Source organism: Anser cygnoides, chromosome 21, assembly GCF_040182565.1.
Source record: "Anser cygnoides isolate HZ-2024a breed goose chromosome 21, Taihu_goose_T2T_genome, whole genome shotgun sequence".
In the NCBI taxonomy this organism is placed as follows: domain Eukaryota; kingdom Metazoa; phylum Chordata; class Aves; order Anseriformes; family Anatidae; genus Anser; species Anser cygnoides.
Genome location: NC_089893.1, coordinates 7,246,857 through 7,273,461, shown reverse-complemented (window position 1 = coordinate 7,273,461; position 26,605 = coordinate 7,246,857). Strand labels below are relative to the sequence as shown.

The 26,605-nt window shown below is 54.9% G+C and overlaps 1 protein-coding gene across 5 annotated transcripts in view; it reads left to right on the top strand.

Annotated features, from left to right (window-relative positions):
• The window catches only part of LOC106040563 (protein CEPU-1), a 336,971-nt gene that overhangs the window by 100,655 nt on the left and 209,711 nt on the right, over window positions 1-26,605 (top strand). For 2 of the 5 annotated variants that reach the window (XM_066981346.1, XM_048063495.2), the window contains exon 1: window positions 24,266-24,284. The exons of 2 other annotated variants lie outside the window; for them this stretch is intronic. In XM_066981346.1, the coding sequence (XP_066837447.1) occupies window positions 24,281-24,284 (4 nt within the window). In that variant the 5' untranslated portion in view covers window positions 24,266-24,280. Of the gene's footprint in view, window positions 1-20,279; window positions 20,297-20,939; window positions 21,079-24,265; window positions 24,285-26,605 lie in introns of those variants that run through there. One more of the 5 variants, XM_048063496.2, reaches the window with a different exon arrangement.

Below are 26,605 nucleotides of genomic sequence, written 5' to 3'. Positions count from 1 at the left end.
TCAGTGGGGCTGTTTTTCCAAAGAGATTACAAGCAGTTATCGGAGGAACACTTTGCCAAGTGTCAGCCTGCAGCCACCTCGGGCGGGCAAGGCGGCGGGATGCGTTATCAGCGTTTGAGCAGGTATTAAATAGGCTCCTGGCCACGGCTGGGGCAGCGTCCTTCCCCGCGTCCTTGCAATGGGCAGGAGAGATCATCTCGTCACAGAGACTTGAGCACAGATGAGGGAATTGGGGTTCAGAGAGGAGTTTGGCCAGCACTTGGTGGCTCACTCCGTGACTGTTTCTCCACGTGTGACTTAAGGGGACGTCGTGACCCTGAGCGCCGAACCGGGGCCGCGTGTAGGGATGGTCTCGCCCCTTCATCCCACTTTGAACTATGCTGGAAAAGCTGCTCTTGCACCCACCATTGTGCTTTTAAATCTCTTCTCCCTCTTCCTCTATAGAAGTGCAGGTCTTCAGACACTGGCTTTTGTTTGTTGTTTATTTTTTTCAATTCTTTCAGTTTACTTATTTTTAATACCCGAGCGGTGCTGGTATATAAACCTTGGGGAGGGGAGCAGGAGCCTCACAGGAGATTTGTGCCTCAATTTTCTCTCTCTTATTTTTTTCCTGTCTCCACCACGAATCTGCATAAAGCAGCTCCTCCATGTATCATTTATTCATACGTATTTTAGCGGAAGAGGCTCTGCCTTGCGATGGAGATGTCATTTGCAAAATAATAAGGTCCCAGTTGTTGTAAAAAGAGCACCCCCACTCTTTCCCCAAGAGGTCATTCCCTCTAAATTATAAATCTTTTTTAACCAGTTAGCTTGTGGGTATACATGAGCACCGCACTTAGATTAATTCCAGGTCTTCCTCGTCGTCGCCTCCTTTTCTTTCTCTAACACACACACAAACCATTCAGCTCTCTTGAATGTCGAATCTGTATTCCTAATTGGTTCGCATCAAAGGATCTCTTTGCCTTCAGCTGCCGAGGTCGCTGCATTGTGAGAGTAAGTAAGTAACAGATATCATCAGATAATTAAGCCGGCATTAGGTGTAGGGAAGCACTGCTCTCCTGTTTGATCCCTCGCCGTGCTGCACAGAGCCACAAACACCCGCCGAGCCCCGCGTCCCCTCGGCGAGGAAGGGGAGAAGGGGCAGCGGTGCTCCCCAGGACGTGCAGAAGGGCATTATTCCTCTTTACAAATTATTTTCCTGGAGCAGGAACCTTCTCTAACCAACCCCGCTCGAATGATTCGTGACCCTGTGTTTCATCGCCTTTTTTATTATCCAAGGTGGATTTTCCCTGCTGTCCCCCGAGTGGCTCTGGATGGTTCACGTTGACACCGAAGGTTTTTAAGAGGAATGCCCTCCCCGGGCTCCATGCTGTCCGTGTGGAACGAGAATGCTTGCAGGGGTCTTGGGGAGGGAGATGGGTTTTAAAATGAGCTTTGCTGGCTGCAGTGGGGGTCCGGGGGGAGCTGTCATTCGCAAGGCTGCCCATGGCAGCCAGGGGCGTAGAACTGGCTTTATGCCTCCAAAATGCATGACTGCAGCCCCAGCCCTGGCTCATCCCTGTTGCTGGCGGTGAATCCCCTCCTGCTCTGCCGTGCCTCTCCGTGCTGCCATCCTCTTTCACATGTATGACGTGTCCCAGTGCAGCGGGGGACGTCGATGCTTTTATAGGACCTTGGGGCCACCCCGTTACCCTCTTTCCCATTCCCAAACCTTGTGCTTTGTTCCCTGCATCTGCCCCAAAAACCACCTGAGGCTGAGGCAGCTGTATCACAGGAGCTGCTCACGTGGCCGCTCTTACGGAGGGGAAATTATTAATAACCCGACGTGTAATTATATGTGTCTTAAGCCTCGCTCGGCCTGCACTGACATCTTTTCCAGAGGAGGGAGGAGGGGTTTCAGGGAGACACCTTGCTGTTTAATAAATAAAAGAAGAGATTCATAAAGTGTCTGGCAAGCACATTCCTCACATAGAAATGTTACGGAATAACACAGGATGAATAATAGAAAAGGTTATTGAAAAATTCATAATTTCCAAGCGCCGGCGAAGGCTAGGCTTCCATGCCGTTTATTTGCCTGTAGAAAAGTGATTAAAATATATATTATTGTCCTGTCTATAGGAAAATGTATTATTAAGTGGATACTAGCATGACATTTGAAAAATCCATTTCATTCCGTTTAGTGGCGGGAGGTGGGATGGGGTGGGTGGTCCTTCGCGCGCTTTTGTGTAGCAAAAGCCTTTGCGAGCGCTGTAGTCAGGCCTGCATAAAAAAGGTAATAATAATAAAAAATAAGGTGGGGGGAGGTAATTATGGCCCCTTGCCTCTCAGCAGTGCCATGCTTTCTCCATTTCGGTGTTTTCTTACATTAAAAATGAAATGAGATTCCTTCGCCTTATTTATCCCTTTAATTGAGAAGGGGCACCGAGGGTTGTCTCCGTGCCTGGGTGGGTTTCTGCCAAGCTGGCCGCTGGGGGAAGTGCCGAGATGGACACAAGCGGGGCTTTTTGGGGTGCTTGCTGGGGTTTGGTGTTATCTCGCTGGTCGTCAGCTCAGCCTCGGAGGTGTGGAGGCGGCTGGGCCTTCCGTGCTGGCGGGTTGTGCCGGCTGAGCTACCGGGGCTGGTGGCATTCACGCTGCGCTCGTCCCTCCGGTTGTTGCATGCTCTGCAGTGGCTGCATAAACACCACGTCCAGCCCTTGCTACGTCTGTGCAGGCCTGTCCTGAGCTTGGCTCGGAAACTCGGAGGATTTGGGTTTTTTGGGGGATGCTGGATGTGACGCACGGCACGGGCGCTCGCCCGCCCCAAAGCATCGGGGCAGCCTGGCAGTGCACGCAGAGGTCTTGGGTCAAACGGGTGGTGAAGTTGTGTTCACCCATGGGATCCGGCAGGTTGGTGTGGGATATTTGGGCTTTTCCCCCAGGAGCGGACCCCTGAGGTTGGCACTTCGGGCAGAAACGTTGCACCGTGCATGGCCAGAAGCCTTCAACCCCCCAGGAACACAGCTTTTGTCACCCGTCTGCGCTGAATTTACCTGGGGGCTAAAGGGGAAGAGCTGGACCCCGTGCTCTGTTGATGTCGGTGGGGTTGTGTCGCTTCACATCAGCCTGGATCTGTCCCCAGGAAGAGGTGGAAGCTTTTCATTCCCCCTGCTCATGTCTTGATCTTGAGCAGAGTCTATATTTGCTGCGTTAATGACTCGGAGCCTATCTCCAGCTCCTCTTTAGTTTTATTCATAGATCCCATCTGGGACTGTCAGAAATAGAAAGGCAAAACCTGCAAAGAAGCCATGTGGCAAGAGAGGACATGAGGCAAAGAGCTGCTTCTAAAAAGAAAACAAGGGTTAAGATTGATTTAAAATGTTTATCGGTTTAAAAGGAGTTGCTACATATTTTCGGTTAAAACAATTAAAAAGCCAGGACCCCTTTCCGTGTTTTTTAAGTGAAATACTTTCATTTTAAGGGAGCGTTCCATGTCCAAAACTCAGCAGGGCCTAGAGCAGCTCCAAAAAGCAGTGCACGAGGCGTTGTTGTCGATCGTCTCTGCAGGTCCCTCCATCCACCCATCCCTCCACACATCCCTCCATCCATCCATCCCTCCCTCCCTCCATCCATCCATCCATCCGTCCGTCCCTCCATCCATCCATCCCCTGTGTGGGAAGCCTAGGACCCTGCCTCCCAAATTAGATACCCGGAGGTACCCTAAGTGAGCATTCCTGCCTGTGTGTCTGAGATGTGGCAGTGTTTGTTGTGCAGAGCTCTTTAAATCCGCGTGGAAAATCAGGCTGGGAGCAGAGGACTAGCGAGATCGCGCTGCGGAGGAGAACTTAATGTACCCAGAAGCCGTTGATGGACTGCCTGATACCCAGCAGCCGCAGCCAGATGGGCAGCTTCTTCCTCTCCAGCCTAGAAAAATACCTCGGAGCACAAAACGAGGCTGTGCCCGGGATAAAATGGCACTGTTCGGTGCTGGGGGTGCTGCGTGCTGCTCCCCCAGGCAGGGGCAGTGGTGGAGGACGGGGCGGTGGGGGCAGCCAGGCTGCCGCGCGCGAGGCCCCGTGGTCAGCATGGCAAATCGCTGGGCACAGCTTCTGAGATCAGCTATCTCTTTGCCTATTTTTATTTTTGTTTGTTTCCCCCCTCTCCCACAGTCTGGAGCTAAGCTAGCCTCTTTCTCCAGCTCTCCCTCCCCAGCCCCGGTACCCATCTCGGATGATCTAAATTAAAATCTGTTATCATTTCCCGGATAATCCCCTTTGATGCCCTGAATACAGCAGAATCTGTCCTGCTTCAACCTTGCATGTAAGTGCTGATAGCTTTTGAACAGCTAAATGGCTTTGTGTATCTCATACAAATGTCTGTCTCATCCAGAAGCTGGCAAGCGCGGCGCAGTCGGCTGGGGAAGCTTTATGAGTTACAAGTGGAATTACTTCGGAGAGATGCTAAGGAGGCCAGACCTTTCAGCACACGTTCCCTTGGCATCTTCTGTCTGGCAGGGACGGGGCTTGCATTGTTTTAACCTCTCCGAGCAGCTAATTGTCACCGTGCCGCTGGCGCCTTGCAATTTGTCATTGGGGCTTTCCTGGCTGTCGGGAATCCCGCCGTGCCAGCCCCAAATTTGCCACCGGCTGCTGACCTCCGAGCGCCAGTTTGCACCAAACGGAGCTCCTGGTGAGCGTTGCGTGGAGGAGAGCCTCGTGCACGTGCTTTTTGCAGGGCTGAGGCTGGAAGGAGAGCTCCCTCAAGCTCCCTCCAAGGACTCAGCAAGATGTACTGGCACGTGAGGAAGGCACTGGGGAGAGAATTTATGAGGAGCTGGTGACAGGGTAGCGATGGGGGCGGCTGGAGGTGGTGTAGGAGCATCTTTAGGGCTCTCAGCCCCAAGTGATGGGGTAAGGAAACAGCCCCCTGTTTGGGGAATGGTGCGTAGCAAAAGGACCAGAGGAGATGGAGGGGGAAGGAGCCAAAGGAAAAGAGACGCAGGGCGTTTTCCTTTTTAAACGAAAAATAAAAGATGCTTTTCTAGTTGCAGTCACTTCTCTCCGCCTTGCCTCACCTGCCGTAGGAGCGCGGGGCTGCCCCTGTAGGCGCTCCCCTTGCGAAGGGCTGCGGCGTGGAGGGGAGCAGGGACACATTCCAGCCAGGGTGGTGCTGTGCTGGGGGGGCAGGGCACGGTGCCGCCCCGCCGTGTCCCCGTGGAGCTGGATTTGTTTCTCTAAAGCTGCCCGCTGAGCGCAGGCCAAAACTGCCAAACTGGCCAAAGAGCCTGCAAAGAGCAGCTGAGTGGACCTGACCTTCCACCTTCGCTGGTCCTTCCTCAACAAAGGAAAAAAAACCAAACCCCAAAGGCAGTGATGGTGCTGAGCAGGGGCTTTACCTGCACCGAAGGGCTCGGGGCAAGCAGCCAGCTGCACTCCTGGCTCTGGCGATGCAGCCCCGGCTCCTCCTGCGCGTCCGAGCATTTTGCATCCCCCCGTCCTGCTCTCTTTTTTCTCTCCGAAGGCTGCGGGAAGGAACCAGGCTGGAGCCGTTCCCTGAGCCCGGCTGGCTCCTGGCACCGCTCTGCCTCCCCGTATTTCTTTTTTTCGGACAGACGCTCGCAGCTGGGGACGGCAGCTGGCTGAACGCATCCCGTCCTGCAGCGTCGCTGCGGCCGCGGGTCGGGATGGCAGAGCCGCGGGTACATCGCTGTGCCCCGCCGAGAGGCAGATGTGGCCTTGCTGCTGGTGGCTCTGCTCCTGCTGGCGGCTTCTGGTGCTCCACGCGTCCGTGGGCCAGGCCAGCACTTCCCAGCCTCACATCATCCCCGCCGCGGGGCTGGGGTCTTGCTACCCGACTCCATCCCTGATGATTTGCCCGCTTGGGGACCAGCCGGGGTGGCAAGGGGTGCTGCCCACCCTGGGGCTCCGGGCAGGAGGGAAGGAAAAGCTCCCCCCCCCCCCCCCCCCCCCCCTTAATGAGCGCAGCATTAATCGCTTGTGTCAAATCCTTGTGCTAACGAGGGACTGAAATCAAACAGGCCTCCCCGGGGAGAGCCGGGGAGTCACCGCTCAGCCATTAAAATGGTAATTTTGTGTTTTTCACCCAGGCGTTTGTCTTGCCCTCGTGCACTTGTTAGTGCTTTGGCCTTTAAATTATAGGGTGGTTTTTTTTTTTCTTTTTTAAAAAAAGGAAGAAAAAAAAACCCTTTTCAGCTTTCCTCTCTCCTTTCCCCTCAAACTGAGAAATGCCAAAGGAACCGGGGCTGCGTGCAGGGGATGTGCACGCCGTCGTTTGGGCTTCAGTAACGGGAAGAAGGAGCTCGTTGCCTCCCAGCAAACTGCTTTTGTCCTGGCGGGGGGATCACAAAACCGATCCTGCACCTGCCTCCTCCAAACAAGCGACCTGGGAACGTTGTCTTCGACGCAAGTGGTAGTTGCAGGTCCCCCTTGTTCCTGCCCTCGTTTCTTGCTCGCAAGCCGGCCGCTGGGGTTTCACGCGGGCGTTTGCAGATCCCAGGACTTTTTCAAATTTCCCTCAGTGGCTCCGGCCTGCTGCGCGCAGGAGGTGCGGACTTGCTGCTCTTTGCTGCTCCCCTGCTTTAAAACGTTGGTCAGCAGGGAAGGGACTGCTCAGGGGAGCGTGCCGGGGCAGTGAGCTGCTGGATAGCTGCGGCATCCCTTCGTCGGGGCTCGGCCAGACCCAGGCTTTCAGCACCAAAATAGCTTTGTGCCTTGGCTCAAAGCGACGAACTTGGTGCAGCAGGAACGAGGAGTTCCTGAAGTGCAGCAGCTCCAGGGCTGCCCGGGCGGGCAGGAGCCGAGGCGGTGCTGTGTGGGTCAGGGGAGGGCACTTCGCTGCTTCGGTTTCCCCATCAGCAAAAATACAAAGAAGGAAACATCCTTCCCAGCAAGATCTGCGTGCGGAAAATGCCACAGGAGGGCTGCAGCTTGCTGCCGTGCTGAAAACGGGGTGTTCAATCGGGAGAGCTCTTGCTCGCTGAGAAATAGGCAGGAGCCCGAGGTGCGGCGTGGCTCTGGCGCAGGAGGCTGCTGGCGCCTTGGGGCTGGCCCGTGGGCTGAGCGCCTCGTTCCCCGCAGCTCGGACCCCTCCGTACCCGCTCGCTGAAGGTGTAGTGTTGAACTCGGAGCTCTGGGAGGCAGGGGCTCTCTCATCTCTCGAGAGCGAGTGCAATTAAATACATCCTAACGAGGTGTCAGGCAGCGCGGGGAGGCAGGCGCCATGGCAGCGTTTCCCCGCGGAGCCTGCCTTGTAGAATACAATGAATAATCACGCCCGTCCTGCTCTCCCCACGTGGAAATATTCCGATAAATAAATAAAATAAAATACATTTTTCATTTCGTTAATTTTTTTCCTCCCTTTATTTTTTTTTTCCCCCTTCTATTTTTCATCAAAGCTCTCCCTCTGGTGAGCGATTTCCAGGCAGCGTGGCGCTCGGCGGCTCGGAGGCGAGGCTCTGCCGCAGTTGATGCGTTTCTGATCTTCTCCCCGTCCCATTTTTGGGGCTGAAGGTGACTGGTAGTCTTCCTCCCCGGAGTGCTTTGTGGCTGTTGTGAGCCCCTTTGCTTGCCTGGGCTGGTTCCATTTGCATCCAGGAGCCTCCGCCGGGCCAAAAAGATGGGGAGAAAAGTGTCCCTTGGTCCTCGTGGACCAACAGATGCTGGCACCGAGCAGCTTGGCGAGGCTCAGCCAAGTGCCTTTCCCAGCCTTCCTCCCCTTCGTCCTCTTCTCGCTGGTTCCCCCCATGCTGGGACGTGCAAACCGGCACGGTGCACAAGCCCAGCAGAGCCACCAGCGTTGTGCACGAGTAAAAAGGGATGGGGAGACTGCCCTGGCCTCAAAACCTCGACAGAGGCCACCCATGGCAGTGCCACCGGTGTGCCAGGGCTGTCCCCCCGTCACGGCCCCGCGTGGCAGGGTGTTGGAGGCAGGATTAATGGATCCGGCATCCTTCAAGCAAACTGTATCCCCAACCGCTTGCTGGAGTTCAATGACACAAGACGGTGGGAAATATATGGTGTAAATCGCAGGAAAACAGCGGCACGGAGCCATGGCAGGGGGAATAAATTAAAGCCTTCCGTCACAAAGCCAATAACGGGGAAAGGGGGGAGTGGAGAGGTGGAAACAAGGGGGAGAGGATATTTATTTCCAGTTGAGGTATGAAAGCAGTGGAGAATCAATGACCAGAACGCAGAGCATCTCATGCGTGTCCCCAGTAGGTACGCAGCCCTCGCTGCCAGCCCCGGCCGGATCCTGCGGGTGCTGAGGGTGCCCAGCTCCTTCAGCCACCATCAGCAGTGGTACAGCAGTGCCTGGCTCGCGGCACCGGGCTCCTCCTCCGCCTAAAGCTGAGCTTTATCACGTTGAGGATGCTTACTTTCAGAGCAGCTTTTGGAGCTGGTCCCAGGGTGCCTGAGGCTGGGTTGGTGCTTCGAACCGCGTCTCGCCTGGCCTCACCTGGCAGGTGCTGTGAACCTCGTGTAGAAATTCAGATTGTTGCTCCCATCTTCCCCCAGCCTCCCCGAAATATCACCCAGCGGGCTGCTCCGGGGGTGCCAAAGGGGAGCTTTTACCCCGTAACGGAGATGCATTGAGCTTCTGGAGCCCAAATCACTCGGGCGAGCAAGGCGCAAGCACCCCACGAGGATGTTGGTGCAGTCGATGCGACTCACTGAGGGTCGCACAGCGGAGCGAGCCGAGCATCCTGGCCAAGCCTGCAGTAATCGGGGAGGGGGCGAGAGGCAGCGGGGTGGTGGGAAATGTCCCCCGTGCTCCTTGTTCGACAAGTTTGCGAGCCGGGGAGCGGGCGCGCGGGCGTCCTCACGTCCGCAGAATGTGCTCGCTGCTCCTCGGCTCCCCGCTCGCCCCCTCTGATAAGGTAATGAGATGCAAGGCTTTGGTGTGTTCGACAAGCTGCTGTCCTACAGCGAGCGAGCCGAGAGCGCTCAGAGGCTGGGAGAGGAGATTAATTAATGCTAAAAGACACAGTTTGATGTGGCAATGAAATTTCGATTATAATAATCTCTAATTATCTTGTAGCACAAGTGCCTCGGCTCTCCCAGGTGTCTTCCCCAGTCTGAAATTGTTATTTGTTGGCATCAAAGGCAGAGAGCAGGGGCTGCGTGCGCGGCCCCTCGGGAAGGGGAGCCTGTCCTACAGCGGGGACATCTGGCTCCTTCTGTGGTCAGTGCCCGCTGTCCCAAAATGGGGGAAAATGAAGGATTTGGGATCTTCACTTCTCCCCGCAGCCTTTTCCATAGGGTGTGATTTTTCGGAGGCATAGGGAGCTGCTCTGGGGGCTGTGCAGCTGTCTTGTGGCACTTTCCAAAACATGTAATTCAAATATTTGCTCCCTAATGCTTTTCTTTCGTTGTCAATTTATTATTATTTTTGTCCTGAGGGTTTTTACTTAAAATCAGCTCGTTCCTGGGGAGTTCGGTCTTAACCAAAGAACGCTTCGCACAAAAAAAAAAGCATTTACGTCAGGCTTTTAGGTGCTTTATTGCGTATCCTCCGGGCTCAGCCCTGCTTTTCTCCTGTCAGCCCGAGCCCTTCTGTCCCGACGTCTGCACAGAAAATTGTGACCCGTCCCTTCCCGGGGGGACCTGCTGTCCTCCCGCAGACGGCCGGGCGCGCGGGGCTGTGGGCGCTCGTGCTCTGAGTGCTGAGCAGCAGATGGGCCCTTTGGCACCTCCAGGAGCAGGAATAATCGGCTGCTGTGCCGGGTGAGGGCCGTGCAGGGCTCTGCGCTGCTCCGAGTCGCATTTATCCGCTTAAAATGATGTGCTGGTGCGTGCTGGGGAGAGGAAAGGTCTGGGGTTTGAGTGTGCTGCCCTTGTGGTGGGACCACGGAGGTTTGCAGGGTGCTCCCCGGGGCTGCGGGGCAGGAGGCATCCCTTACCCTGGGGCACGGCGAGCTTCAGGGTGATGCTGGTATCGTGACCTGTTGCATATCGCCGCCGGTCAGAGCCTCTTGCTCCTGCTGGGAGGCAGAAAGCGCCGGGGAAAGCGGCCAGGTGCGAATTGGGCAGCTCCCCCCTCGCCCTCCAACACGTCTCTGCTGCGAGGGGGCTGCTGCAAGCTCCCGAAGCTGCGAAGCCGCCAGCCCAGCTGTGTCCCACCTCCGTGTTTCTGCACCTGCGGAGAGCAGAGCGAGGAAAAGCGACACAAAACAAACCCAAATCCCCTGGCGGGCTGTTTTGAGTCACAGATCTGTTTGCAAATGAGCTCGGGGGCTCGCCGGGTAAAAAGGGGATGCTTGGTAAATCCTATTTCACTTCACCAATGAGCTGCGAAACTATTGGATAATGGGTTATGAGTTGTAGATCTGTTTGATTGCATTGTTGCAAAGTGGGAATTGTTTTGCAACATAGATTCTTAATCACTGAGGCATCTATGATTGAATGCGTCGAAAATTGGTTGAAATTGAAAGTTAACTATACTGCAGACGGCTTATTCTTGTGTATAATTGAAAATAAATTCTAATAACTCTTCTTGAAAAGGGCTGCCAGGAGGAAATTTCCAACCTTGTCTTCTCCTCAGCTCCCTCCTCCAAAACCGCAAGTCCCCTCCTCTTCCCCCCATCTTTTCTTCGGAGAGCTGGGAAATAAAATCCAGTCTCGGCACGTCCCTCCCTGCATCGCCAGCTGCAAAATATCCAACTTGCTAACAGGCGCTGTCGTAACGCGCAGGGACGGGGGTGCTAAGAGGAAGGAGAGCAGTGCACAGCTGCAGCTCCCTGCTGCAGGGCGAGGGGCAGGAATAAACGGGAAAAGATCGGGCACGGCCAGGGAGGTGAAGGCTGCTGCAGGCTCTTGCATGGGCAGGTGCAAATCTGCGGCAGCTGAGAGCGTGAAATGGTTTCTGTTTTGTTTTTTTTTTTTTTTGTGGCCAAGTGTGGATGTGCTGGTGGCCATCGGCGAGGCTTCTGCTCCGCGTGCAAATGAATCGCTCCTCTTCTTGCTCACCAAGGCGGTGGAGAGATCGGAGGCTTTTTTTTTTTTGCCAGATATTTCAGCATTTCGCAGTGTTCATGGGATGGTTGATGGCAGAGAGAAGGTCAACTGCAGCTCCTACTTGGCTCCCATAATTCAAGGTCCAAGGGATGTCCCGTGGAATTAAAATTGTCAGAAATTAAGCCTGATACAAGGGAATTTTATCTCCCTAATAAAATTTTAGTGGGGACACAATTGCCCTGCGAGACCTCCTGCCACAAGTTATTCCGGAGGCTGAAGGTTTAGCAGGGAGAATTGAGTGCTCTGGAGAACAACATCCTCCCCTGCGAGAGGGCTCGGGTGGGGAGAAGCTTTTGAGACATGGTTCGGAGGCCGATGGGACCTGTTTGCTTGTACAGGCTCAGCACGCGTTCCTGAGTTTGGCCTTCAGGTGCCATTTTGTGATGCAGAAAAGATAAATTGTGCCTCGATGCGTAAGCCCTACGCTGGAGAGTATATGCCCCGCGCTCTAAAAATCATGGTTCCTTCATTACTCAAGGGACAGCAATGGGTGATTCGGGTCTCAGTGCTTTACGTTGCCTTTTGGGATGTCCTTCTACATTGAGTAGACCTCTGCAGCCCCACATCCAGATGCCCAAAACCATCCTCGTGCCAGCCATGCACACTCTGCCCCACGGGGCTGCAACGCGCCCCCCCTTTGCTCGGCGTTTCCCTCCACCCCTTCCCACTGCTGGGCTCGCCGTGCTACGGCAATTTTCTGGTCTGGCAGAAGGCGATACACACAAAAGGTCCTGCCTCGCCGTTTTATGCAGACCACAGAGGTGAGAATCAAATGGTAGCCTGCTCTTTGCAAGCTCGTGGCAGTCTGCTGGGGGGTTATTCTTCGTGGGACGAGAGGTCAATTTTGCTTGACAAAGAAAAGAGGCTTTCTTTCTTTTTTTTTTTTTTTTCGTGCAGCGCTGTGCGCTGTGCTCGAGCTATTTTTATCCCCTTCTCCACCCTCGTGATGGGATGAGGCAGTCAATAGGGTGCTTTCATGGCCTCGTTTCAGAGAGGGCTTTGCACGAGTTGAAGAGATGGGTTATTATTAAGTACTCGTAATGCTAAAGACGCTTTGAAGCCACACCTGGACTTGTTTGAGATCTAAGCCGGACCACCAAAGAAGAGAGGGCAGGCCAGTACCCAGGGATGGGGAACAAAAAGATTTTTGTGCATCGACTTTCCCTTTCTTTGTGCATTGACTCTCCTTGGCTGCTCGGGAAAAGCAGGTTGGAGTCTTCTGTGCCGCCGAGAAAACTTTGGGCAATGCTAGCTCCTTTTGGAAGAGTACCACACGTTTTACAGGGAATAATAGCTGTCTGAAGCTGGGCTAACTGCGGGGCTCCTCATGAGTTCTGTTATCATCAATGCTTAAAGTTATCATCCGAGTTTGGCATTTGACATCTTTTGGGAAAGAGCCAGCGCTGAAATAAAGCGGGCAGCGGACCGAAACTCCAACCGAGCTTAGCAATGCCTTAGCTTGTATTAGAAAAGTTGCACAAAATCAAGTAAATTGATTTTAAATCAATTTATTTAAAATGGTGCAAACTCCTAATACAGACAGAACTAGTTTAACCTTTGCTTAAATTGATTTTGCTTGCAACAGTAAATTACGGAGTGAGACTGAACCGATTTACTGGAGGGTTAAGCCTGTTTAAGTGTGTCCGTTTTCGGGGTTTTCATTGGTTTGGAGAACAGAGATGGCCCGGTCGCGGGGAGCTTGTGTGGCGCTTCGGAGACCTGAGTTTTCTTTCTTGTTCTGCCACAGACGTTGGCAAGGCCCCATCTCTGGGCCTCAGTTTCCCACGTGGGAATGGGGGATTATGGAGCTTGCTTGTTTTGTAGGAGCGCTGGGGCACTGGAAGTCCTTGGGGTTTCCTTGCCGAGAGCCGGGTTGTCTGTCCTCCCGGAACAGATGCTTCTTACCTAACTCAAGCTAAAACAACGGCAAAGTTTTAATCCGTAGGTTAGCAAAAAGGCACGGTTTTTTGAACGTGAGGTCTAAAAGCCAGCCGTGCGCAGGGCGGGCGCTGCGGCGTGCTGCCGGCATCCCTGCCGCGTCCATCCCGCGCCGCGTTACAGGCCGGTATTGGGGCATCCCCTCCGCACTCCGCACTCGTACACGCTCTTTCGTTTTGACATTTGTCTTTCAGGGAGTTGTGCAAAGAGATGGGCTGGGGCGGCGTTCAGACGTGTGCCGGTGCTGCTCCAGCTTTGCTGGTCCCTCCCAAGGCAGCTCCGTCGGAGAATTTCGAAGGTTAACGCGGTTCTCCCGGATGCCGGAGCGGCGCAGACCTGGGTCTTTGGGAGCTGAGGGGCCTCAGTCCAACTGAACAAATGTTTTGCAGTGGATAGTAAATTCGCTGTGTTGCCTGTCTGGGGCTGATGTGATTTGAATTAATCAAATCCTGCTCAACTGCAGGAGCGGGGGGGAAAAAAAATAGGGTCTAGATTGACGGAAGAAATGGAGTGGTGATAACTGTGTTTTAATCCAGTGGTTTAGGGCTTAGAGCAGTCGCCTGGGAATCAATCCTGCTTCATGCCCGGGGAATTTGGGTCCACAGCTCCCTGGGAGCTGCTGAAGGACGTTCAGGGATGGGAGGTGCTCGGCTGTCCTCCTGCTGGAGCTCTCTGCTTTGTGTACCAATAGGTATTTATTAATTAGGAATCCGAGTGGCTCCCTCGTTCAGAGGTTAGGCTGCTCGCTAGGGAAGCTCCGGTCCCTATTCTCATTAAGCTTTAATTATACAAAGTAAAATACCATCGACGGGAGGCAGCGAGCCCCCCTGAATGCTATATGAGGGGCAGCTGGGGCATCTAATGGGACGTGGCCACAGCATCCAGCCCCCGTCGGCGGAGGAACTGAGCCAGGGCAGGGCCCTGATGCTTCACCTCCGGGGCAGAGGAGGCTTTTTCACCTCTCCACGGCCTCGCAGAGCTGCGGCGTGACCCTGGGGTGCACCTCCTGCAGCTGTGGTGGGTGCTGGAGAGGGAAGGTGCCACCCGTCGAGGTCCTTCCCCCACCCCACACGTGGTGGATTTTATCCCAACGAAGCCAGGTATCGCCGCAGCGCTGGTGGCAAGCGATCCGAGGCTGCCGCTAACTTAAATACCCGTCTGCGTGCGTCCCGGGAGCCTATAAATTTCGAGGGATAATTAGTAGCTGCAGTAATGGAAGCAGCGGGGCACTGAGCACTTTTGCTCGAGGTTTGGAGCATCCCCGCCCCGGGTGGCAGGGAGGAAGGGCGGCGCCGTCTTCCTCTTCCTCGCCAGAGGGTCCCAGGCCGCCGCTGCCCTCGCGCCGAGGGCTTGTCCTTGGGGACTGGAGGCAGGGAGGACGCGGGGAAGGGGCTGCACGTGGAGGGGTCAGGGAAAGGGTGCTCAGCGAGGGAAAGCACCTGGAAATAGCTACCCCGAGCGGTCAGCGGCCAGTGGCAGGGTTCGGTTCCCACCAATTTCCTTCCACCCGGCTCGTGCCCCCGTACTCCGGAGGGAGGGAAGCATCAGGCACGGATGCTGGGGCCGGAGCACGTCCGTCGGGGTGTCGGGGGCTCGGCCTCGCCGTTGGGAAGGGGCTTTTAATGAGTTCACGTTTTGGAAGCGCTCTCGACTCTTCAGGTGAAAGTTGCTCCCCGGGAGAAGCGCAAAGAGCGCTGATTTGCATTCTTATTGCCGGCAATATCCATGGGGAGAGAATGTCAGAACAGCTGTTATGTCAAATTACCTTCCTCCTGTAACAGGGGATTTTATCTGTCATCTCGTGGAGGGCAGAGGCACTTGCACCCCTTGGGGGAAGCCTGCTTTCGCATATTTTTTGCAGCCGGCGCTGGGTGGAATCGCTCAGCCTAGCCCAGCACGGTGCTGGGGAAGCACTGGGCGGGCAGCGGTGCAGGATGGGTGCAAATGGAAGGGGACGGGGCTGGGGACAGCCCGGGTCCTGCTCCGTCCCCATCACCACCCAGCTCCTTCCCCATCCCGGGCTACGGCGTCCCGAAGCCTTTATCGCAGGCTTTTGCCGTAATCGCTTCTTAATTAACTCAAGCGATGGCTTTGTTTCTGGGAGCCCGTTTCCAGGGCCTTAATTTTATTTCCGCGCAAAATTAGTATTTTACGTTTGCCGCTCAGAAGGAACCCACGGAAGCGGGCGAGGAGGAAGCAGGGCCGGCGCTGCTGCCGGTACCCAGGCGTTGGTGCTGCCGTCCGTCGTTTCCCAGGCAGCAGGCGATTTCCAGTGAGCGTTTGCAGGGAGGAAAAAATAAAACCAAGCATGAATCAAGATCATTAAAAGGCTCCATCTGGACTGAATTAAGGATGGGTCGCGTCAGCAGAAATTGGCGTTTTCTGGACTGTGCTGTGCTCATCGCAGCCAGGGCGCAGACAGCCCCACACTATTGCAGCCTCCCCCTTCACATTTAGGGAAAAGCTGGGGGCTCGCAAGAGCCTCCAAATATCCTTTGTGCTTTTTGCACAGTAAAACCCTGCAAGAAGGGGACACTGAGCCCCATTTGGTGCTTCCAGGCTGTGTCTGCTTTTTCAGGGGTGGTTTGGGGCAGGGTTTTCGTGCCCACGCAAGTGCTGGGCAGGGGCTGGCACCCAGGGGAGGGTTGCTGGTTCTTTAGGAGCACAGCGTGTCCTCGTTTCTTTGCTCTCCACCTGGTTTTGCAGCAGGAAACCCCACTTTGAATCTCTCTGGGCAGGGCGAAGAGGCTCGGTCCCGCTTCAGCGACGCGTCGTGCCTCAGTTTCCCCTGCTGGCCTCTCTTTGGAAGTGCTTTGGAGCATCTGGGGGACATCAGAAGAGCAAGGCACCGCCTCCTTGTCCCCGCACGTGGCTCCAGGCCGTTCTCAGGGAGCAGCCCGGAGCAAGTGTGAATCCCGAAGGGGATCTGTGCCTTCCCCTCCTGCTAATGCTGCTCACGGGGTTCAGCCCTAAGCTGCTCAGCGGCATTAGGTTCCTAAATAGGCTCCAGGTGGGACGGGGCACCCTGACAGGGCATGAATAGAGCTGGGCGCCCTCAGCCAGGTGACCCAGAGAACCCCGAAATAACTCGGATGGATGGGCTGGATGCCCACAGTCCAGCACCTTCATCTTGAAGCACCTTTTTAATGTTAAAACCCCTGTTTTTCTCCAAAAATTAAACCCACCTCAGGGGCCGGCTGCTCTCAATGGCAAGCAAGGGGCAGCGTGCCCTGCGTGCAGGATTACTGGACGACCCCCTGGCCGCAGCACCTTCGGCCCAGGAGGGGTTTTGGCAGCACCAGGGACCCTGCAGCCGTCCCAGCCGTCCCTTGGCTCTGGCAGATAAGGACATCAGATGGGCGCCTGCCAGGAGCGATGTGCCAGGGCTGCGGGGATGGAGCAAAGCTGTGGCTTTCAGGGGTCGCAGCCTGCACCTCGCCTCCCTGCTTGGGAGCTAGTGCCTCCAAATCAAGCAATCGGGTGAAAAAAAAAAAATAAATAATATATATAAATAAAAATTAAAAAAAAAAAAAAAAAAAAACACAAACAAAGCCTGGGAGTTGGGACTCAGTCCTAGGAAAGGAGCGAAATACTGGCAGTCCTTGGGGGCTGGTTTTCTAGCATGGAGATAGGAGCCCCAGGTAGCAGTTTGATTTTGACAGTTCTGCTTACCAAAGAAATATTCCGTGCCTCGTGAAGCTCCCCGTGTTCAGGCGGTGGTGCAGGCGCTGGTACTGTCCCTGAGCACCCCTGAGGCTCTGCTGGTGCATGGTGAAAGCGCTGCGAGGAGGTGCCACCGAGCCCCTCGCGGAGCAAAGACCTCGGGTGGGCTGGCGAGAATGGGAGCAGGGTGGCGGTGCCCAAATCCCTGCGAAAAGCATCTGGGGCTGGTGCTGCAGCCCTGGGCAGGACCCCCAGGCCCTGCTCTCATCACCCAAATCTCTGCTGCTGGTACCCGGGGGCAGATGAGCCACACACCCCCGGGTCGGGGGTGTCGGATGTTCCGTGTTATTAATTGTAACCGCTGGATCGCACGCGTGAGCACCGATGTTTAATTACTTTGCTGTGCTTCTATCGTTCCCCACGCTCCAAACATAAAGAGCAGAGAGGCGACGCCAGCTCGGAGTGAAGGGCTGGCAGCGAGGCAGGGGGACGCTGGGAGATATTAAATCTCCGCAGTCATTCAGAGGCTCCATAATTCATAATCCTGAAACGCACAGGCTGATAATTGCCCTAATCACTGGAGAAACATGGCCAAAATGTACTGAAATAAGCCATAAAACTCATTACAAGATAACAAGATTCTATCTATTCTCGGAGGTCGCGTTAAAGCTCGGCGGGTCAGGGAGTTAATCACCTCCTCCAGCGCATGCAGTGCCGATGCGCCGAGCCGCGGCACCTCGCCGCCCGCGCTGCTTCGCACGGGGCTGGGGTGGCGAGGGCTGCTGCCTGGGCACTGCCTCCCAGCCCATGGGAAGTGAGGTTTTGCTCCTGATAGATGCATGGGAACACGTTTTTTTTTTTTTTTTCTCTTTTTTTTTTTTTTCCAGGGGATTGGCAGCTCGGTTGCTTTCCATTCCTCCATTACACCCCGTTTGTGGCAGCTGTGCCCCAACCCGGGTCCAGGCCGCGTTATCCCTTGGGCACCTTCAAGCATCGTGGCTTAGCACCACAGAAACGTTTCTGGGGGGGAAAACCCCTCAGCTCCTATAGGGGAAATGTCCCTGGAAGGTTTTCCTGGGCCACTCTGCCCTCGTGCCCCTCGGAGGGGCCGGGGAAGTGGCCGTATGCTGGTGCTGCCGGCAGATGCCCCCCTGCTGGATTTGCGGTGATGGATACTGTGCACGCGGCTAATCCGTAATCCTTGGTAAATGCTGCTGATGAGTCAGTGCTCGTTTAACATGAAACAGCCCTCCTGTGAAATCCAGCTCCTTGGATTTAGCAGGGCTGCTTGTTGACGAAATATTAATTGGTTATTAAAAGTGTCGGCGGGGGGCAGAAATGATGAGTTTCCCCAGGGCTGTGGCTCGTTCTGCGTCCTCTGCTCATGCCCTTTGTGCCCCAGCTCCCTGTATGTGGGCACCCCTGTTCCTTTGGTGCCTGTCCTCACTGCTCAGCTTTCTTATCCCAGGGTTATTTATCATGCTCAGCCTTGAAGAAGCTGCAGAGAGGGGAGACGAGGTCCCCTGGTGCTGACATTGGCAGCACCTCTGCGCATCCGTCCTCCTTCCTTCCTTTTTCTGGTCTCACTTCCCTTTTGCTTTCTTTTCATGAGCCTAATATATACGATACTAATTTATGTATATATATATATTAGTTTTTTCCCTCTGCCCTGGGGAGATAACTGCAAGCAGGGAGGTGGGATAGGGGGAGATGTCCAAGCCTAGAAGGGGCCATGGCCCAAAGCATCTCCTCTGCTAACGTAGCGTGCGTGGGTGGAAGCGAAGGAGACCCCGCAGCCCCAGAGGTAGGGCTGGGATTTATTTCTGGATTTGGGAAGGAGGGTTGTTGCTTGAAGCTTGGCAATAATACTCCGCAAGGGAATCGGCATCCCTCCCTGTTGCTGCTTTGGGAGGATCCTTTTGCTTTGCTGTAGCCAGTTTAATGTGGGGCTGGAACGGACATTTTAAGCAGAGTTGGCAAAAAATATACACCCTGCACGAACTTCAGTTGTTCATAGGGAGATCGTCAGTCAAAATACGGTTCTGTGCTTGGTGCCTGTCTGAGTGGAACCGCCACAGCATCCTGGGATGATTTGCAGTGATTTTCTTGTGGACATGCTGTCCGTCAGGATTTTGAACAGGGAAATCATGTCAGATGGGCAAGTGCATCATTTATTCAACAAGAAACAAGTAAAAGGAATGGTTTTGGACTTTTTATTTTTATTTTTATTGTGTGTGGGTATGTGTTTGCATGGGCCCGTGTCCTGCTGGGTGACAGGAGCAGCAGTTTAAAGCTGCCATGCATCTTTCTGTCCCCTAATCCTCCCTCCTGTTTCATGAGGGATTGCAGGCAGCCCCGTGGCTCCTGCAAATGAAGCTCCCCACAGGTGCAGAACGCGTTGCTTTGCCCAGCGTGAAAAATCGATAAATATGCTTGCTGCAGAAAAAATACAATGCACAGAAAAACTTGCTACAAAGCAGGGAGGAGGGAGAGCAAGAGCTCCTCTCAAAGGGACGATCATCTGAGACCTCAGAAAAGGGATAATAAAGGGAAGTGCTTTGCTGGGCAAGTAGAGTGGCGTCAGCCTGGGGATGCTGCGGGTGCCCAGAGCGAGATGTGCCTGGGTGAGGCTTTGCCTCCCACCCTGGGTTTTCCAAAAGGGATTTTCTCCCGTTCCCACAATGGCTTTACAGTGTCGAGTGGAGCTGCTTGGTGAAAAGGGGCCGTGGTGCTGCTTGGCCCCGAGCTGCCCTTTCTGTAGGGTGCAGGATCCGTGCCCAGCTGCAGCGGTGCTGGGCGCCTTCCCCGGCTTGGTGGGACTCTGTCCCCATCTAGCGATGCTGCAGCCTGAGCCGGCGCAGAGCAGCTTCGTGCTTTTACGTGCAGAGGTTGCCGTTTGCACAGCGCTGCCTTCTCACGCCTTCCTGCATGCCAGACCTGCCCCTGGGGTTTGATTGCTCCCACGCAATGGGACCAAGCGGCGCCGGGCCCTGCCTGCCCTGCAGCACCCGACCCTTGGCAGGCAGCGGTGGGGGGACGAGGTAAACCCATTGCAGTTCTGCTGGAGCAAAAGTGAGCGAGACCTGCTGAGCTGAAACCCGTGGGGAGCAGGCAGGCTGTCACCGCTCCCCGTTCTGTGGCGGTGTTACAAGAGCAGCCCCGCTCGCTCCTCGCAGCCCCTTGGCTTGCCTGGCTCCCAGCTGGGGCTGCGTACAAGGAGGGCACCCCCCGAGGACAAATCCACCCCAGGGGTCTGCAGCAGACAAAGGCAGCTGGGCTCGCTGGGGCCAGGCGAGGGGAGGAGGAGGACGGGGAGGACGGAGCGCCGGCAGCCGACCGTGGCGTTTGCCACCGCAGGGGACGGAGGTGACGGAGCGCTCGGCGCTCCAGCCTCCCGTTACAAATGGGCAGCGCCGGACCGTCTCAGTCTGGTGCTTTGCAATAAAAACCCACCGACGATCACAAGCTCGTGAGCGCAGCGAATTGAGCCAGCCTCAATCAGAGGAATTGCTTTTTTTTTTGTTGCTGTTGCGTGCCGCTCCTGGCGGATGGCCGTTGCAGCCGTTAGCTGTGCCCAGCACCAGGCAGGTGGCGGGGACGGAGCAGGGCCGCTCGCAGGCAGATGCTCTGCCAAGGGATGGGACCAAGTTTCTCGTCCCTCGTAGCTGCAAAAAACTGAGGCTGTACGTGGCGTTTCTGCACGCGGTGGGGCTTTTGATACACGGCTCGTATAGTAGCAATGAGCAGGTTGTAAAGGTGGGCAGGTAGATGGATGGATATGATAAAACTGCTCTTTAATACTAAAAATCTCTTTTAGTGCTAAACTTTTCCGAGGACTAGGGCCCGTTAGGCTGCTTTGGTCAGGTGCACTCCTCCCTGCTGCCCCCCCACTACCATTTCTTCCCCTTCACTTGTTATTTTGCTTTATTGAAGACTCCTGATTGTCTTCTCTTCAGTTCTGCAATTTCTCCAGCTCCTTCCTTTGCCCCTGTAGAAGGGCAGCAATCCGTGCACGTGTGCGCACACAGATGTGCACGTGTGTGTGCACGTGTGCCCATGGATGTGCTTGTGTGTGCCGGGAGGAGGTGGGCACTGGTGCAGCACGGAGCAAGGAGAGCTGTGACAGAGGGAAAACTGGACACAAGGAAATGCTTGGAAAGTAGAGAGTCCTTTAAAAGAGGGGAGGAAAAAAAAAAGAAAGGGGAGTGGGAGAAAAATATCCTTCAATTTTTGCCATTTCAAAGCTTTAAGCTGACCTGATTTCAAAGAATGCCTGTGTAATACTTTCCCTTTTTCTTCTCTCTCTCTTTTTTTTTTCTTTAATAGGTAAGTGACATTTCATTCCACGCGTCCTTAAGGCAAAGTTGGAGTGGCTTTTTAAAAGCGGGGGACTGGGACATGCAGCGAGAGGTGGGCAGGCGCCGCGGCCGGTGGCACCGGGAGTGAGGGACCAGAAGCAGCACAGGTAGGTGGCTGCCTGGGGGGACGGCCACCAGCCCTGGGGACACGCGTGGCCGGCTCAAATCCCTGCCTTGCACCCGATTCTGAGAAATGCCTTGGGTTTCTGGCAGCAGAAGGAGATGCCGGTGGTTGGGAGCAGCGTGAGGGACCCCTCTTGGAAGCTGTTGGGCTGCGGTGCTGTTGTGTCCTCTCGGTCCTGGTGCTGTTTTTTGGGGGGGAATAAGCGGTGCCCGGGGATATAAACGTGTGTGGGGTGCTCCTGCCCTGCTTCAGGGGCAGCACCGTGGGTTTTGGGGTTGCCGTGTGGGATGGAGGCGCTGGTGGTCAGGTGTGTGGCACGGTAGCTTCCAAGCCTCTTTGCAGCCTGCTTGGTCATTGCTTTTATTAACAGCGTGGCGTGTCGCGGCGCTTTTAGTGTTCCAGCGTATGGCAAAACTAAGATAGATGCAGAAGTGAGTCCTGTTAGCACACGGAAATATTACTGTAGCTCCGGGAGTTAAGTAGTGCTAGAAATCTGCTTGCTGCCCTGTCATCTCCCAAATCTCGCAGGGCTGGTGGGGAAAGCCTGGCTCCGGCCCTCCTGGGCATTGCCAGGACCAGGGACACGCAAGGCCCGCGTCCCGCAGCTGCTCCCTGGCCATTTGGGCATCCCTGGAGATGGATGTGCGGCGATATCTGTGCAGGAGGGGTTCGGGAGGAGCTGGTTTTGCTGGCACTTTGCGGTGGCAATGAGGTCAGTTCTCGGGTCCCTTTCCAGGCATACCTTCCGTGAGTGCGCCGACTCCGTCCGAAAATTTGGCCTGGCACGATGAGCCTAAATTACAACAGCAAATGCACTGGGCAGCGTCCAGGAATGGGCGGGAAGGAGTTATTGTTTCCTTGCCCTGTTTTGCTCTGCAGCGAGATATCTTCATAACCATATGTATGTGAGCAGGGCAGGGGACTGCCAAGCCAGTGTACGGCTGCGGGGCTTATCTGGAAATCCAGCAAGAGGGAAAGCAGGGTGAAAAAAGTAGCTATAAACAACAGGAAAAAAACCACCTAAACGAGCAGCGGTGCATCCTTTCTCTGCTGGCCTCCCCATGGTGCCCAGAGGAGCGTGGAGCAGCGTGTTGTAACCCTTGTTGTCAGCTCTTTAATTATTTTCCACCCCCCTTTTCGGCTCCTCATCAGCCAAGCTGACCACCAAGGCACAGACCCCCCCCTGCTCATGCCCCAGCTAATGCACAGAGCAGATCGGCCCGGTGGGAAACGGGGAAATCTGCGGGTTTGACTTGAAATTGAAGAGAGAGCTGGGAAAGAGGCAGGTAGAGAATAAACACAGACCGTGGAGACCTCAGGTCTGTATGGGTGGTTTTGCTGTCCGTAAAATCCCATCCCGAGTCACAGCCATGCCCAGATGCTCAGCATCCTAGAACCCTCGAGATACCTGGCCTTCATTAGCCGGATGGTTTGGGGGGGGTCATTTAAATCCGCACCCTGGTTTCTCAGCGGCTAATTTACCGAAAATAGCCATTTCTGCAGAGAAAAGCCCTCTCCAAGCACGCAGAATTTTGCAGCTCTGGCATGGCGGTATTAGGAGGAGCAGGGACGGAGGCGTGGGGAAACCTCGGAGGAGACAAGGTGTGCGTGGGGGGAGAACATTTTCCTGAGAACAGTTAATGGATTTGTATTAGAAGTCCAAATCGAACCTTTTTCTTGGTAGGAAATGAATGGTTTGGGGAAAAAAAAAAACCATTTCAGCATCCATTATGAACTTCAGTTGTTTTTTTCCCACCCAGCTTCGCAGAATAGAAGGGAAATAAATAGAAGGAAATAAATGGCAGAAGCCCTTTGCTCCAAGATGACAGTTTTCCCTTTCCTATGGCGCGTTGTTTCGGGAAGGGGAGGGAGCTGGTGAGGAGGCTCGGGGTCTCGCCGTATCCCCGCGGGTCCCGTGCATCGCCGGTGGCAGCGGTGCCGCGGCGGCCGGGGGGGACCCGAGACGGATGGGAAAGTTGGAGCGAAACACCCCCGAAGGGAGCCGAGCCGAGAGGCAAAACACAGCGTGTGTTTGAGGCAAATATTTGGACAATCTCAAGGCTTTGTTTAAACGAAGCATCAACTGCTAATAGCCGATCCCGCAGGGAAAAGCAGATCCTCCTGCTGGGCGCAGATTAGAGAGGGATGCTCGGGCTCCGCCGCGCAGGGATTGCGTTGCCACCGGGCATGCGGCGAGAGCCACGTCAAATCCCGAGCTCCTGAATTTCTGCTCGGACCCGTTGCTTAGAATAGCGTCAAACTGAGCTTTTTCTTCCCCAAAAGTATGAGCTTGCCGTGCTCTAGCGTCGGGAAAATAACCCGTGTGCTTCGCAGAGCTCGGGCAGGGGCTGCAAGGGATGGGGTTGGCGAGCTGCTGGACCGAGGTTCCCTTGGACGGTTTAACAAGTGAGCTTCATGAGGCCAGGTGTGAGTACGGGCTGGGAAATCACTGCAGCGTGGAGGCCTTCCGCTCGCACCTCGAGCCCCGTTACCAGACTTCACAGGAGCCGGGAAGCAGCATGATAGAGCTTGAAATATTTTTTTCCTTTGATCTCGCTTGTCCTCCTGCCTCTCCTGTTCACACGCCCCTTTTTGATCTCTCCTGTGAAAGTAAAATGTTTACACCCCGCAATTACTGTAATTACTTGTAGAAAACCCAGCAAAATCCTGCCAAGGCTGCGTGAATCAAAGGCCTGTTAACCCCTTCGGTGCTGACCAGCCCAGGCAGCAGGTGCCTCTGCCGAACACGCTCCCCCTTGCCCTGCCCTGCTGGTCCTGGCTTTGCCCTCTTAAACGTGTTAAAAACAAGCAAAACAACAACAAAACCTTGCAGGTGTTGTACTCACATTTCTCAGGCTCAGGTTTTAGTGCACGTGCCTGGGAAATAAAATAGCTTTTGCTCCTTCTTATCCCCTAATTCCCCTGTGAAGCCGACGCTGGAAGCACCTTGGCCAGGTGATGTATAAATGCAAGAGAAACGCCCACAGAGGTTGGGGAGAAGCCTTGATCAGGAGCCAAGGAGCAAACAGGCGGTGCTGCTGCCCTTAATGCCTGCCCCCCACGCACTGGTGCCCCCAAGCACCCACAGTTTCGATGGCTGCAGCTTGGCAGTGATGGGACCTCAGCGTCCTGGCGCCGGGGATCGATCCTGCTGCCCCTTCGCTTCCCACCAGCCCCCGTTGGTGATGGGTATGTTTCTGATTCAGGATCGATTTCCCCCCTCCTTGGCCATCTCTGCATTTCTTTCGTTGTTTGGTGCTTAAAGCCAGCTTTCTGTGGCTCTTCGGGGATGCCCGGCTGGAAGAGGGCAGGGGTGGAGATAAACCACCCGATCGGGCTGGACAGCAGGCACGTAGCAGGAGACGAAGGGGTGGATGCTCATAAAACTCAGAACTGTATTTCGGTCACACCCAGGGGCTAAATCCCCAGCAGGGAAGGGTGCGAATGGTGGATTGTAGGTGTTGGTGGCGAGGGGCATTGCTGGCAGGGCTGGTGGAGGACGGCTTTTCTCCAGCCCCAGCCAAGCCAGCAGTGGCTTCCTGATGCAACAGGTCACGTCTCCTCCCTTCCCTCTTTCAGTCCCCCGGTCCTGGACAAACACCAACCCAGAAGGGAGAGAGGAGGAATTAAATTAACGAATACAATTTCTCCCTGTCATTGAACTCTGACTAATGAGTCTATTTCTGGGTAATAAGAAGGAGCAGGAAGTGACAAGGCACTGTAATGAATTAGTGGCCCAGAACCTCGTTAGTCAGAATAATCTTTCCATGAAAGATAAACGATGCAAACATTAATTATGAAGCCGCTGCGGAAATGCGTTTTGTTATTTGGCATCCCAAGACGTCTCTCCAGGTTATTGCTGGAGCGAGGTGCTTCAGGAAAAAAAAAAAAAAAAAGAAAAAGGGATTATAAAAGGAAGTAGTAATAACGTGCTGGGCTCCAAACATGATCGCCTTCGTGAGGTGACGCAGGAGGCGAGCAGCAGGGTGATTTCCAGGGGACACCCGGCTTTCCAGGAGCGTTCCTCCCTGCTTGTAGCAATTGCCCGCCTTGCGGTGGTGCCTGCAGGTGCCCGCCAGCCTGGAGGGTTCCCCCGTGCTGTGCAAGCCCGGGGGCATGAAGAAATGCAGATTCAAAGACATGCATCCTAAGGGGGGGGTTAAAAAAACCAGCTGGGAGTGACAGTCAGATTCTTCACCATGCAAATGGGGGCTTGCAGAGTTTTGGCTGCTGAGGCGGGCATCCATAGCTTGGCCGTTCCTGCTTTCTGCAGGAGATGGCTAAAAACTGGGGCAGGTGCAGCCCAGCGAGCCACAGCCGTGCCTCGGCTCGCCCCGTATGTAATGCCAGAGCAGCAGCTGACAGCAGGCTGGATTTGAGCGGGGAGGGAAGGAAACAGGGCCACCTTAATCTGTATATCTCATTAGGGGATAGGGAAAATCTTTCCACCCCCACTCCACAGCTTCTGGCTGCTCCCACCTCCACCGTATTAGCGCAGCTCGTCCCAATTTCCTTCTTTGTTGTTTTTATTACCGATGTATTCAGGCGGCTGCTTGCAAATTTCAAAGAGGTAGCGCGTGGAGGTTGGTCGCGGCTTCGTCTCTGCCTTCCAGGTGCAATTACTTTGCAACACAACTTTATTTTGCACAGCGCCTTTCATAGCAAGCAGCTCGGGAAAACGCTTTGTGGGGTCTGGCGCGGGTGGGGAGGAGGCGAGGGGTGCCTGGGGGACGGACGGAAGGGAAACTTCTGCACCACCAGCGTGCGCATCGGCTTCCAGTTCGGCAGTGACACCTTGTCACTGGATGCTGGGGTGGGTGCAAGGCTCGTGTGGGACCCAGCTTCTCCCCGTTGCTCTCCCGCAGGCGTCTCGAAGCCCCTGGGGCTGTGTCACTTGTGGCCAGGTTTAGCTCTGGTGCTCCGGGCGGGCTTTATCCGCGTAGCAGAACAAGTCAGGCACTGACACGGGCGCTTTTGCAAATCCTGCTGAGCGTTTCTGGGATTATGTAAGCGTTATTTTGCAAACCTTTCTCTTCGCCTCCCCGGATCGGAGATCGCTGTCTGCTAATGGGAAGTAACAGCGGTACGTCGCCTTTCCAGGGGGTTGTGGGGGTACAGCGGCTGTAATTACAAGGTGCTCAGAAAGTGCCGTGGTGGGGCCAGCGTGGTGCTGTGGCAATGCAAATACTTCACAATGATATGTGTGCTGCCACGAGAGCCTGCCTCCAAACACATCCACGCCACTCCAGCTGCATTGCTCCGAGATCTGTTCAGTTAAAGCAGTGTGAATCTTACAACCTGCGTGTAGCCCTGTATTTCGGCGTCTGGGCGAGTCAATCGTGCCAGTGTAGGATGTTTTTAGGAAGCGTGCCCATCCCTCTGCCAAAAGGCACGCGGGGTCCCAGCCCTGCAGAGCTGCAGCAAGCGAGGTGCCCTTACCCCAGTGACCCCGTGGGGTCGGGACATGGGGGAAGGAGAGGTGAAACCCCCCCAGATGTGCCCAGGAGCCC